Genomic DNA, 13,255 nt, shown 5'->3' with positions numbered 1-13,255 from the left:
ATTTTTTCTATTTTGTGTAAAAAGTTGTTCTATATTTCCCTCTCCTTCCATCTTCCTTTTTCTGTAATGAGTTTATAATACTTCCCTCACATTTCAGTTTCTTTTACCCTGCTTCACGTGCCTAATTTTGCTGAACCTTTGCCTTTTCCGACATCTTCTTCCTTCTTCAGCACTTAAGCTTTCTATCGCTTTTTAGTAATTTAAATAAGACTCTGGCCTGAGATAATCACATAGGCTGTGCAACTAGTGGAGCTGCACGAGTAGCAGGGCTGCTGCCTAACACAAACTCGTGGCTGTAGTAAAAAGCAAACCAGTCAGCAGTGCTGAGGCAGACACTGAGAGGGGGATATGCACGGCCAGATACAGTTCACATCTGCAGATATCCGTCTCTGAACTGCTCCCAGATTTCTCCTTCCATTGGATTTCCCAGACAGCTGTAGGTGCTCAAAGGCCATTGCCTTCTCAGCTCACAGACAGCATCCCTCTCCACAGTCTCAGACAAATTTTCCTCTTCTGCCCCTCTCCAGGCATAGCCCTTCCTCATACCTTTCATTTTAATTCATGCACAAACTGTACAGATTCCCACAAGAATTTCTCAGGCAATATTTGGCAGCACCAACTGATAAATCCTTATTCTTTCCTAATGCAAGCAGCTTCTGGCCTGTGTGAAGCATTTGTTTCTCTAACAATAACTGTAACCACCTTACCCTCCTGCTGCCACTTGCGAACTCATTCTCCGTTCCTCCTTCTTCCCACACAGGCCCTTCCCGTTTCCCGCTTACAGGGCTCTTTCCCTTGTCCCATCCCACAACCCCTTCCACCCTCCTCCCCAGCCAAACTTTCAAACTCTGCATTTCCCTGCTAGCCCGCCTTATGGCACCAGGGCACCTCTCCTTTCTGGATAGAAGAGGACACACTTTTCCTGTGTCCATCGGCACCGTGCTTTGGAAGCAGAAGAGACCGCAATACAGAGGTGGGAGTTCTTTCCCCCCGTTTCGTAAGACAGAGCACACCGCCAGCCCTACAGGCAAAGCACAGTGACACCCCCCCACCCGCCCTTACCCCGGCCGTTTCCGAGCGCCGGGGCTGAGGGAACTGACCCCCAACCCCGCCCGGCCACTGCCGCGGGCAGGCATCGCCCCCCGCCCCGGCCCGCAGCGGGCAGCCGCACAGGCGGGGGCGAGCGCAAGCGCCGAGCAGGGCCGGCAGCTCAGCCCGCCCCCGCGGGGCCCCCGCCCCTCGCCGGGGCAGCCGCTCTAGGGCGCCCCCTCGCCGCCGCCCGCCCCGGCCCCGCCCCGCCAGCCGCCGGGGCCTCCGGGGGGGCGGCCGGGTCCGGCCCCCGCCCTGCCGTCCCGCCCTCCCCGCCGCCGCCGGGGACCGCGGCGCCGAGCGCCCGGGATGCGGCCGGCGGCGGGGCGCCGGCTGCCGTCAGGAGCCGGGGGCAGGCGGGCGGGGAGGTGGGCTCCCGCCGCCGCCGCGGCTCGGCGCCGCCGCCGCGGCTGGGATTAGGCTCCCGCTCGGCTGCGATGCAGCGCGGCGGGGCGGCCGCGGCGGGGCACAGCGGGAGGGAGCGGGGCGCCGCCGGGCACTAGGCGGGCGGCGGGCGCGGAGCCGCCGGAGCTCTCCAGGGTGCTGGGTGCCGCCCGCCCGCCCGCGGGGAGCCGCGCCGCCGCCGCGCCGATGCCACGGACGCGACCTCTCCCGGGCTCCGCCGCGCCGGCGGGAGGCATGGCCCGGGTGCGGTACCTCCGCGCCGCCGTCTCGGGATTTTATCTGTGGGAAGCCGCGGTACTGCTCAGGTGAGTTGTTCTCTCTGGGGAAGGGAAGGTCCCCGCGCCGGTGTTCTGCGGCGGCTGGGACGCCTGGGACTCAGGCGGACAGTCGCCGCGGCCGCCGTCGCCGCTCGCCGCCAGCGACCGGCTGCCTCCGGCAGCGGGGCTGTGGGCGCGGGGACGCGGGGCGTGCGGTCCACGCCTCGCCGGTGACTTCGTAACACCGCATTGCCCCGAAGACGGTTTTGCATTTTGCAAGCCAAAGGCTGCACGTTTCCATCACCTGATCACAGTTAGGGTTTCCCTATCTGATCTGTGAATTTTATCAGGTTTTAGCAGGAATTGTAACTTTAATGATCTTGAAAATTCTTCGGGGGTGAAGTGTCTGTATGCAAAAGTTACAGAAGATAATCCCAGTTGGGAAAATATAGTCTTATTTATTACTCTCAGTTCTTTTCAGTAAAAGTAAAATCAGGGATTGCGTTAGAGAACTCAGAGAATTCTTATACAGAAACAAAAAAATTATAGCTGAGTGAGCAGAGAATACGGTCTACAGAACTTCCCTCCAGAGGGAGAGCTACTGGCTGTCTAGGATTTGTATCACAAAAGGTAGCAACGTATCCATAAATTATGACCTGAGGAGAAGACTAAGGTTCATACGGCTTTTTCTACTTTCTAGCCAGCACGCTTTTTTCTGGGTAAAGCAACGTTATGATACCAATGCAAGCATTCTTTTAATGCATAGCTCTGGAAGTGGGGTAATAGCAGGTTAAAATAAACTTGAGTTCTCTGTTTAACAATGAGGGAAAACTTAAAAAGAAAAATCAGACATGTAAAGAAGCAGACTTCAATGTCATCATGCTGATGCAGAGTTAGCCATGCTTGTTATCAACAAACATTCTTGCTCTGTATCACAATAAACAGACTAGCATATAACATGACAATGCCAGACTATTTTAAGGATCACATTGCTACTTGACAAAGATAAAAAGGGAAACTTAAATTTGACAAGTGGCTCTCCAAACAGAGTTTGGGGTTTATACGCGTAAGGGATCTATAACCACAAAGTTAAAACAGCAGTGTGTGGTGCCCCACGATGATGGCAGACTTCACAGGTTCTCGCAGGTTGATAGCAAAGCTTTCGTTTCTGAAGTTTTCTTTATTACCTGTTTTGTATCAACATATGTAATGGAAATAGTTTATAATGTGATTTTATTGTATTTGTGCCAGAAGAAAGAGATTTTAAGAAACTGGGTCACGTGGTACAGCATTGACACCGGGAGGAAAGAGTAAATGCATGGATATTACAATTTAACTTTTCCAGTTGCATTGAGTATTTAATGTTCAGAGTAGATGACCAAACCCCTGTGTAGTGTAGTCAGTACAAACAGTACTGTGCTATTATTATTCTATTTCAATGTACCTATAGAACTTAATTTTCCTCTGCATATTATTTAACTGCCATCCTACTGTTGAATGATTCATCTTTCATTTTAATGATATAAAAGCACATACTATATTCCAAGGGAAGAAGTAGTAAAAAAAGTCAGTTTTGGAAAGCATACATGTATTTTGCATCACATAAGTCTGAACTAACATTGCATTTTTTTCAAAATGTATACAGGCATCTTATTTTGCATCAATTCAAATTGTTTTGTTCAATGTCCAAATAACCATTATATTGCAATAACCCTCTGCTCTTAAATTGCCATTTCATCACAATGAATGTGGTTACTGTGCGCAAGGACTGTACAGTCTGAGAAAGACTTCAGAAAGCTGCTCAGAATCTATGTATATCTTTGCTATCTATCTCAATATAGAGACTTCTGGTGACTTCAGGTCTAGCAGTAATACCTGAGAAACCTAAGTCAGTTCAAGACACACAGGAGTCTTCTCCAAGCTTTAAAATGGGGAAAGTGATTAAAAAAAAAAAAAAAAAAAAGTGTTAAAATATTAAAACCTGTCAAATTCCCAACTTCCTGAAGCCATTAATTCTAGTTCATTCCCAGCTTAAGCCTTGTGAAATTATTTCCATTACAGCAAAGGGAACAGGGAATAGTAGATGCTGATTTCACTCTCTGTAAGATGCGCAGACTCCAGCCTTCGCACCTATATAACACCCTCAGTGAGAAGATGGATGTGATATGAATTTCTAGGAACCTTAAGTGTTTTACTTGCTCAGATATTATGGAAAAAAAGAATGTATCTTCTCTTATGTTGTGCAACATTTAAACTTTTCTGCTCTTCATTAACAAGCACTCAAGGCTTTTTAAAGTGATTGTTTAAATGATATGCCTGTGAAGACAGACGTTCGGTTTTATTTTCAGTATGGGTCAAATGAAAACAAAAAGGATTATTTTCAGTATAAAGTTACAGGCTCGCTACTTTAATGAGCAAAGTCTCACGACTGGCATACTTCACAAGAGGAAACTGCACCTGATTTTTTTTTCTTTTAATTTTTCACCCCACATCTAAACGCTCTTCCACTTAAAATGACAGAAACAAGATGTATATTGGTTATTGTAGGATCTAATTATTGATTTGATTTCTGAAATACATTGTAGAGAGAATAAAGCATTTTTAATAGTCTTTCATAATATTGTGCATGTATGTACTGCTATTTCTTAGACAAATAACATACTGATAATATATTCATAGGTTTTAGAATAAAAACAAGGGTTTAAGCACATAGCACTCCATTATGTTTTCAGTGAAATATCTGAGGACTGGGAGAAAAGCTATAATCAGACCAAAAATAAAATAATTATTATATATTAATGACTTCCAGGCCAAACCCCAGTGTGATATTAAGATGAGAGTAGAGATGTAAAAATAAGGGTAAAAGCTAGGGAAAATTATTTAACAGAGCCTAAAAATAACTGTAATTCACTAACAAAGAAGGAAAATAAACACTTCTAAGATATGGTTTGAAGTTATAATAATTTTTGATAATTTCTCTGAGTTTCCATTGAAGTAACAGTGTTAACAAAAATTCCTCTGGATTTGCCTGGATTCCAAGAGGTCATGCTGCAGGGAAGATCATATTTGTAGTCAACACAAAGATCATATTTGTGAGTCAAACAGTTTTATAGGAGCTCTCAAATTTGCATGGGCATGAGCGCAGGTCTACTAGAACTACACCGTCAGGGACTTACCAGGGACTGCTTTCTCCTTAGAGCACATAGTATAGGTATTTCATATTAGACCGGTGTATGGGGAAAGCATAGGATGAAAAGGTAGGTGGCACTGTGGAAATTTAAATTCTCCCTATATGATATTTCTTTAGTTATCTGTATTATCATCGGCCAAGAATCATGCTACGATTGGGTTATTGCCTTTTTTCTTGTGCTATTCACTACATTATTGACCTTATATTGAAGGAAACAGTACCAAAGACAGCTAATTACACTTAGAGAGAGATTCTTGGGGAAAAAAACCCACAAACACACAACCTAACTCTGGGGCATGTCTGAGCTTACAGTTAACTGATTTTGAAAGTATTCTGGCACTGCGTTGCAAATTGATTTCAGATTAATAGCTTTAAGAAGCAGAAGTCAATATCCTTTAAGCCAGCATTAGTTCCTCCAAATAATGGAACAGAAAAAAACAACATCTAAAAATATTAAATCTGATGTATCATCACAAACATCTTTGAAAATATTTTCAGATGTTCTGATAAGACTTCACTAGCTTATTAATACGTCAAGAATTATGCCTACAATACTATTAAAGAGATAAAAGTGTCTGTTAAAACCAGGATGTGGATAAAACAGTGCATGAAAGAGAATGTAGTAATCCAACATGAGAGCACTGAGGCACTCCAGGTCCTAATGAAAAAATTTTAATATGCCTCAGGGAGTAGCAAGGAAAGGCAAGGTGAGCTGGGTGTTCAAACTCACAGCAAGGCACATAGAAGCAGGATCCTACCCACAAAGTATAGAGTTCCACAGCACCTATGCAGGAGCAGAGGAGATCCAGTCCAAAGAACAGTTCAGATTGACAGGCAAAGTTGGTAGTGATGAGGCAGTCCAAGGTCAAGCCAAAAACAGGTCAGCAGATCAGGCTGTGGGTCAGAATTAGGAAGCTTGCACAGAGACCAAGAACATTTCCTCAACACTCCTGAGGGAGGGGGGCGGGGAAAGAAAAGGTGGGGGGTAGGAGGCTGGGAAGAAACAAACAAAGAAAAAAGGGAAAAACAGCTCCTGAGAGTAGAGGGGTGAACCCCTACTGAGGCTTCTACAGCTTTTATCAAACAGCTCTGCTTCAAAGCTGGGCTGCTGCATTATCAGAGCTGGCATTGAGTACAGGTAGACAAACCCCTGGGATGAAGAAAATGTACTCAGGGTCCTTATAAAATGTTAGGAGTAAAACACCAGGGTTCCCTTGCAGGATGTACCCATAGGCAGGCATTGTATTTTCCAAAACTCAGACAAAAAGGAATCAGGTTTTTTTTTGCAGCCAAGAATACGTAATTCAAATTCTTTTCTATTTCAACTCTACCAGTGAAAACGCTGGTTGATGCCTTTGAGCCAAGTATGAGTTTTGTCGTCAGTATGAATTTGATCAGAACTTTTACTATCCATTCTTTCTGTCAATAAAAAACAGTTATTTTTGCAAGTGACTACTGTGTTTATAGTTTTGAGAAAGAATTACATGTAGATTTTTGGGTTTTATGGTTATAAACTAAGAAAATAGAACAACCAAGAAATTTCAATTAAAACCATGAATCTTTCAATTCTTACTGTGCTAGTGACATTTGCTTATTTTTCAACCTCTCCCAATTTATTCCTAGCCCATTGGTGCTAACAACTGAAAGCAAGTAATATTGTAAGATATGTGCTGCGCTGTTATATGATGAAAAATATAATAGCTTCTCTATCATATTAGTCTTGTCCAGATATCTGAGGAACCATGACAGTTAGAGAAAATTAAATTTTTTATAAGATTGGAGCTTCTTGTTTTAACAGATTTAGTATACGAGCTTCAAATGACCTTACTGAGTATTATGTAATAATACCTATAGGGAATTATTCCTGCAAATCAGCTTTTCCCAAGCAACGAACAATGAAGAGCCCTTCTGTGTGGTGTTACATCTTCTCTTTTTTATTGCTTTTCCCACTGATCTTCATGATGTTTATTTGAAGCATCTGTAAAAGGGGACAGGAACTAGAAAAAGAGTAGCTTTACTTTCACTGACACATAGGTATTGTGAACAGATCAAGCATAAAGCACCTTTTTGAGGATATCGACTACCAGCAGAAAGGAAACATCTCAGAAAGCAGGAAAAAAACACAGCTAGAAACTATGTGTAACAAGAATGCAGGACCAAAGCAGAATGAGAAGGCATCAGGAAGCAGAACAGTCTGCACAGTAAAGTCAAGAGAAAAGATGGCAAGAATCTTTGAGACTACTTTTTTCTGGCAGAGACTATAATCCGTTATTTTTTATGGCTTAAGAAGAAATATAATCATTCCTGACTGATGTCTTTAGATGCCGTGTCAATACTTAGTAGTGAGAGTAAAAGAAAGCATGAAGGAAAAAAGTACAATAATAGACAGCATGTGGTTATAAAAGTATAAAAGAAAGCATTTTGTTATTACTCTTCCAGTCAGCTGTCTAGTGAGGTGGTCCAACATTATGAAACAGCAAACATGGTAACAATACTTGGTCTACATTGCAGTGGACTTTCTACATAATGAGCACTTCCCGTACGATCTTCCTATACCACATACCACCCCGGGCTTCCTCCAGACTTACCTCAGTTGTGCAAAATGGGCAGGGACAGCAGGGAGAGTCAGGGCTATTTCCAGGTAGGAATTTCCCTGAGGAAGATCAGTACTCTTCAACATGGTTACTACTGAAGTTTCTGTTTGGTGAAATGAAACATTAGGTGAAATGCAATTTCCAAGGGAAAAATTTTGAGACCACAGAAAGTGTGGAAAAGTTCGAGACTCTGGCCTGAGATTATCATGGGTCATTGATGGGGCTGGTGAAAGAGGGGAGCTGCACAAGTAGTGGGGTTACTAATACAAGTCAACGGCTACAGGAAAAGCAAGTAGGCAGATTATCGTGACTGTTTCAGTGAAACAGTAAAGTGAGTAGAAAGGCAACACAGGAGTACTAAATTATCTCAGTCTGTGAGGGCGAGTTAATTGCTATTAACCTGTATGTGATTTTTACAGCTAAAAATTGTTTAGGAAGGGTATCATAAGCAAAATCAGTACAGCTATGACATTTAAAAAAGCAAACTTTTTTTTCCTCTTCCTGATTAAAATTCAAGCTGTAGTTATAACTACATAACCTGCTGTTTTGACATTTTTCCCTTCGTTGCATTCCATCTTTGATATAAATTCATATAAAAATACCTTTGATACAAAATAAAAGTAAATTTGGAACATCCTACCCATCTCACTACTTCTCAAAGCTTCACATACCAGGTTCAGTTTGCATAAGACTCCACTAAGTCTAGAATTTATCTCCAGTTTCTTGTAAAATACAATCTTCTCCCTTTCAGTATTTTGAAAGGTAAAATATGAACCTAACATCATCCTGAATAGCATCTCTGAGGATCCACAAGTGCCAGAATATATAATTTCCAAGATTAGATTCTATAAAATCAGCTGTTTACAAAACTGTATAAATTTATATATATATATTTTTATATATATGTATCAATTTTACTAACAATTAACTTTAATTAACCTTAATTCCACAACTAACCATTCAGCAGAAATGCCTAGTAAATACAGTTATACCAGCATGGTTCTTCAGAAAGTTAGAGTTTCTTTTAAAATTATTATTACTTTACATCTTAGTGGGTGACTGCAGAGATCAGGGACTTTTTTTTATGAAAAGTTCGTTTGTAATGTTCTGGGATATAGTGGGACCTGATTATTAAAAAGATCCTGATTTTTTCTCTTGCTAAAGCTTTTAATTTCATAAAGTTTTCAAAACGGCACTGCTATCTGTTAAATTCAGAGATAACAGAGATATCTGTTAAATTCAGGAGTGTGCATAAGATGAGACATATTCATCTGCAGGGACCACTTAAACTTCCAGTTTTGCGAGCTGGCTAAGGGTGCCCTACTAGATGAATGAAGCAAATGCCACAAAGTGGTAACTTGCTGGCAAAAGTAGGGTAAAAGTTTTCATTTTTTGAAGGGAAAAATAAAAATTATAACATCAATCATGACTAAAGCACTGACTTCACACAGCTAAATTATGACTAACTGCAATATTCTAAGGTAAATGTCAGTTCTGTGCCTAAGCATCTATATAACACCTCCATGAAGCAATGCACATCTGAGTGATGTTTTTCCTGATGCTGTTAGGTCAGATCCATTACCTCTGACTCAGCAGTATTAGAACTAAAATCAAAGTGGGCAGATTTCACCATCACATCTGGACTACATCCTGTAAAATACTTTTTTTATTAAATCCATAGTGGTTTGGGTTTTTTCATTGATTTATCAGAAAGAACACTTTATACAAACTTTCTTTTTTTGTTTGGAAAAAAAAAAAGGAAGCAGATTTATCAGAGTTTGCTTTAACTCTTAATTTGCAAAAGTTGAAGTAAAATAAACGATCTTCTGTTTTCCTTCGGTTCCTGAACACTAAAGATTGGATACTCATTTTGAACATGATGTACCAATTTTTACTGCAAAAAGTGAATATGAAGTGCACCCACTTGAGACAGCAATCTACAATTACAAAATGTAGAATACAGTAGAGAACTGAAATTTAAAATGCTGTTTGCAAGAGGTTTCTCCATATATGTTTTAAAATTTTACCTCCAAAACTTATCCCAAAATTCTAACACTGTGCAAATGAACTGTAAGGTACAGTTATCTCTCTACCTGTTTTTGTTGTTCCTGTACACAGATCTTCGGATGTAAGAGTATTCCAGTTTTCATCTGCAATCAAAATGTGAGCATAAAGGCACTTGCTCAGGTTCCCTAAGTAATGGTGAAGGGAATGCCCTTTTTCATCCTTTTTAAACAGTGATGACTCTTTCAAGAGGTTAAGTGTCTTGCACATAATGAAGGCTGGAACACTGTTTGAGGTGGTCCTCAATGCCTTCACAATCACCCAGGAAAGGGATGCTCTACCAGGAGCCCATGAAACCCCCTGCCAAACCTGCATAGGATGTACGGGGGGCGGCAGGAGGATCATTGCAGGTCATCATCTTTCCTTCACCTAGCATATTTCCATTCGTTTACACGAAGCTTAGAAGACTCAGATGATAATTAAGGGGGACTGGATAACGTGCCACAACCAAGACTAGTATAGCAAAGACCAAGTATGTATCTGAGGGGAAGTTCAAACACCACTTCTTGTGCATGAAGGAGAATGCGTGTAGTGGACCAGGATAATTTTGGTGGAAATATGAAAGGCTAGCAGCACTGTTTTTAACCTTCACGTTATTTTCTCTGACTTAGTCAGTAAGGAATATGCTTCAGTGCATGCATTAGGAATACTGGGTCCTGTCATTACGAGGCATGAAACCTGCCACTCTCATCATCACCCTGAAGCTCAACCCTGTTGTTCCTTAAAGAAAGTCTTATACTGAATTGTTATACTGTTTGATAGAATTAATAAAAAGGGAAAAAAATACTTAATCCATGTATCTCAAATTACACAGCTGGTTGGATATCACCATTACTGTCTAACAGAAAATTCCAAAGCTTTCAAAAGATTTTATTGTTTTTTTCAATGCATAAAAGGCAGTTTACGTTGCAGAAAGGGGGAATAAATCTCTGTGAGTTCTGTGGGAAAGATGTACAGAGAAGCTTTTGAAAATTAGAACCCAAGACCCAATTTCAGTTCCCATCAACATTAGAAAACTGACTGTGGCTGACAGAATTAAAAGGACACTGGACAATATTCCACCCAAGCCTGCCAGCATTTTGTTAGAACAACACTGAAATAGATGTTTCTGTAAAATTCTATTTCAAGAAATCAGTATTTTTCCAATTAGAAATACTTTATCTTAATTGAAAATTCTTAATCAATAGTAATAACACAGTATCTACACTATAATTAGTTGACTAATCAAAACAATCTCATGAGAAGTGTTTTGGGAAAGAACTTTATATAGCACTGAGTTCTATTTACTGATAAGTTTTGACTTGTCTAGGCTGCAGTCCTGCTTCTTGAAATACTTTATTTTAAGGTGAATGACTTTTCAGGCTATGTTCAGCTCTTCTTTAACTGAACTTGTATCTTATCAAACTTATTTTGGAGAAAAGGTCTCATATTCTAAACAACCATCTGACATGCTCACTGAAGATACAGGACAACGTTGTTGTACTGATACAAACAGAGCTTCCCTAAGGCAAATGGAATAGTGTTTAATTGAATTGTGCTTCAGTCTTCACAAACCCTGGGGTTTTAATTCAAAATCAAATGTTTATCTAGTTTTGATAAACCTCAACCATTTCATTCTATTATAAGATTTTATGTGAAGACTTATATGAATAGTAAAAGAATTATATGAGAAGAAACATATCAAAGAACCCCAATTTTCTGTTTCAGTTAGTTTTCAATTCATAAAAGTGGGTATTTAAAGGAAAAAAAGGCAAAGGAGGAACAGAAGCCTTATGACATTCTAAATGGTCCCCAATTATGATTACAATAAATACCTATTTTCTACAGATGCACACTTCACTGTACACGTTCCTGTTTGTACTGAGTGAGAGTAAAGCAACCTAGTGAATGCAAAGTAAGCTGATGGGGAAATGCTGCAACAATAGTAGAAAATCTAGGTGGTGAATTAGATCTAGAAAACACAGTAATATGCAGCTGTACAATTTAAAGGAAATTTTGGGTTGCATTCAAAATACAGGATCAACCAAGCAGCTATAATCAGTAGAATTCTCCTTTCAGTGTTCACAGGTTGCTCCTACATTTGGGAAGAGTTTCCCTTGGGAAACAAAAGTTTGCAGTTTTTAGCCAGGCAAAAATCTCATTTTAATTCATTCTCCTTTCAGTCTAGTGTTGCCTCATTGACATTAGTTGAATTACTATTCATTATGGCAGTAAAAACAACTTGTCAGTTCCTGCACAAGTTCAATTGGTTAGAGGAGTCATTCATTAATGACAAAAATAAAATTAATTCTTCAGCTCTGACATGCTTTTATAGAAGGATATCTGGTGTTATAAAACATAATATTTTGATATTATTTTACTTGGTCATTTTGCCATCTACCCATTACTTCAGTAATTGCCCTCCATTATTCAGTTAATACACAAATGTCTTTATAGTGAGATAGTAATGCAAGTTCAGACTTGCAGACTACTATAAACTACTGATTTACAGCTTCTATTTTCAAAGATATTCCATTGATTTTAGCTAAGTTTTACCAGTCTAAAAGAACCCCTACAAACCAGTTAATTGCATTTAGGGAATATCTGACTCTCTTCAATTCAAAGTTAAAGTTGTAAAAAACTTAACCAATGGAGTAGATCTTTGGAAAAGTGAGAGATTTGTCAGAATTTGAATATTTAAAATATTCTCTGTTCCTTGTATAACTCAGTCGAGTTCTTCCCCAAAGTTGTCAGCTGAGCAAATTAAGAAAGAGCAAGAAACTAAGACCTTAGTTTAGAACATTTATAAAAATAAGGTATACCACAGGTACAAAAGACTACTAAGGAAGTAGGTGATTCTGGGAAAACAATGAAAAAATACTCAGATTAAAGTCATAATTCATAAAATGTCTTAAGAAAATTCACATGCTGCATGGCTGAAATTGGCAAAAATATACTTGTCTTAAACAAGAAAGCAAAATTAGAGGGATAACCTGTAGTTTATTGAATCCATATCTTAATTAACATAGAAAGTCATGCCCATAGGATTATGAATAATGCTTACAAATTACTTTTCTTCCTTTACCCGAAGAGATAATACATTTTTTTTCCCCAAAGGGAGGTAATAAAGCATTGTGCTTATATAGATGTACTGAGTCACAAACAAAAACCAGTATATACAAATTTAGCCTCATCTAGAATATGAAACCCTCTGACCTGCAGAATGGTGATCAGGTCAGAGTGACTTAACCAGAAGACTTAAACCCCCATTATTCTCTGTTTTTCCTCTCTGTCAGGAAAAGCTGAAGCACTCGACAGCAATCCAAACCTTTTTTTAAACTATAGTATGTAAATAAACTATAAACATTACACCATTCTACATCCACGACAAACGATTGAAGGAAGACTATAGAGCTGGAGAAATTCTTAACTGTATTAATAAAAGAGAAAAAAAAATACCACAAAGGTATCAGGAATATCATAACAAAATGCTTGTAACTAACCTACAAAGAGCACTAAAATGCAATGTAAGTGTGATTCAGTCATTGAAATAGAAAAATTAATATTTTGCAAATCCGAAGGAAAAGACATTATTAATAATCGTGTTGAAATGCAGTTTCATGGATTTTCATGTAGTTTTCATTTCTAACCACTAAAATAATAAAGAATGGATAATT

The 13,255-nt window shown here is 39.8% G+C and overlaps 1 protein-coding gene across 5 annotated transcripts in view; it reads left to right on the top strand.

Moving 5' to 3' along the window:
- Positions 1 to 1,399: 1,399 nt before the first annotated feature.
- Positions 1,400 to 13,255, top strand: part of GLRA3 (glycine receptor alpha 3) — a 91,655-nt gene continuing 79,799 nt past the window's right edge. For all 5 annotated transcript variants that reach the window (XM_037389932.1, XM_037389949.1, XM_037389940.1 and 2 more), the window contains exon 1: positions 1,400 to 1,799. In XM_037389932.1, the coding sequence (XP_037245829.1) occupies positions 1,681 to 1,799 (119 nt within the window). In that variant the 5' untranslated portion in view covers positions 1,400 to 1,680. The remainder of the gene's footprint in view (positions 1,800 to 13,255) is intronic.

This window comes from Falco rusticolus, chromosome 1 (assembly GCF_015220075.1).
Source record: "Falco rusticolus isolate bFalRus1 chromosome 1, bFalRus1.pri, whole genome shotgun sequence".
In the NCBI taxonomy this organism is placed as follows: Eukaryota; Metazoa; Chordata; class Aves; order Falconiformes; family Falconidae; genus Falco; species Falco rusticolus.
This window is presented reverse-complemented; position numbering and strand designations above follow the sequence as displayed.